This window comes from Pterocles gutturalis, unplaced genomic scaffold (genome assembly GCF_000699245.1).
Source record: "Pterocles gutturalis isolate BGI_N339 unplaced genomic scaffold, ASM69924v1 scaffold15202, whole genome shotgun sequence".
In the NCBI taxonomy this organism is placed as follows: Eukaryota; Metazoa; Chordata; class Aves; order Pterocliformes; family Pteroclidae; genus Pterocles; species Pterocles gutturalis.
This window is the reverse complement of record NW_010113001.1, coordinates 1-792: the sequence shown is the minus strand read 5'-3', so window position 1 is coordinate 792 and position 792 is coordinate 1. Positions and strand designations below refer to the sequence as shown.

At 61.4% G+C, this 792-nt stretch overlaps 1 protein-coding gene across 1 annotated transcript in view; it reads right to left on the bottom strand.

Moving 5' to 3' along the window:
• Window positions 1–707, bottom strand: part of LOC104462372 (histone deacetylase 7-like) — a gene marked incomplete at its 5' end in the record, with an annotated part of 2,948 nt that extends 2,241 nt beyond the window's left edge. Inside the window, 3 exons of the mRNA XM_010074288.1 lie at window positions 4–76; window positions 364–451; window positions 652–707. Of these exons, the coding sequence (XP_010072590.1) occupies window positions 4–76; window positions 364–451; window positions 652–707 (217 nt within the window). The remainder of the gene's footprint in view (window positions 1–3; window positions 77–363; window positions 452–651) is intronic.
• Window positions 708–792: the final 85 nt, after the last annotated feature.

The following is a 792-nucleotide window of genomic DNA, read 5'->3' as shown; positions in this document are numbered from 1 at the left end:
GACGATGCAAAGAGATGTAGAGAACGTCGGGGTCTCTGTAGAAGATCTGCTGAGTCCCGTTGCCGTGGTGAACGTCCTAGATGGGGAGAGAGGTTGGAAAAGTTTGCCTTTTTTTCAGTCTAACGGAGCTAAAAGCAGCTGGATCTCCATCCTGCTCCAGGACCTGGTCCCCCCATCCCCAGGATCTGCTCCTGCTCCCCCATCCTGCCACGCCGCGGGGTTCCCAGCCGGGCTCCTTCCTGGTCCCCGAAGGAGGAGGTTCTGCCGCTCTCCGCTCCAAACCGGAGCTGGGAGGAGGCGCAGCCACTCCTGGGGACGTCCTGGGGAGGAGCAGGGACACGCTGGGGGACAGAGGGGACTCACCCAGTCCACAATGAGGATCTTGCCGAGTTTCCCTTTCTGCTGCAGCTGCCTGGCGGCGATGGCCACCGAGTTAAAGAAGCAGAATCCCCTGCAAAGCGGGAGATGGAGCTGGTGAAGGCTCCGCTCCCCAAAGGCTGGGTGCTCCCTCCCCGCCGCCTCCGGCCGGGATACGGATGGATCCCAGGGTTAGTCTGGAGCGAGGGGTGATTTTGAGCCAAAAAAATGTTTTTTGGGGTTTCCCATGTGGCTGCCCAAAGCCCTGCAGCGTGGGAAGGGGCCCTTCCTTACATGGCGGTGGAAGGATCGGCGTGATGTCCAGGCGGCCGCACCACGGCAAAGCCATTCTGGGGACAAAGCAAAAGGCGAAGGGATCAGAGCTGTTGTCCCCAGCGTCACCAACCGCAGCCCGACAGCCCAGTCCTGCCGCGT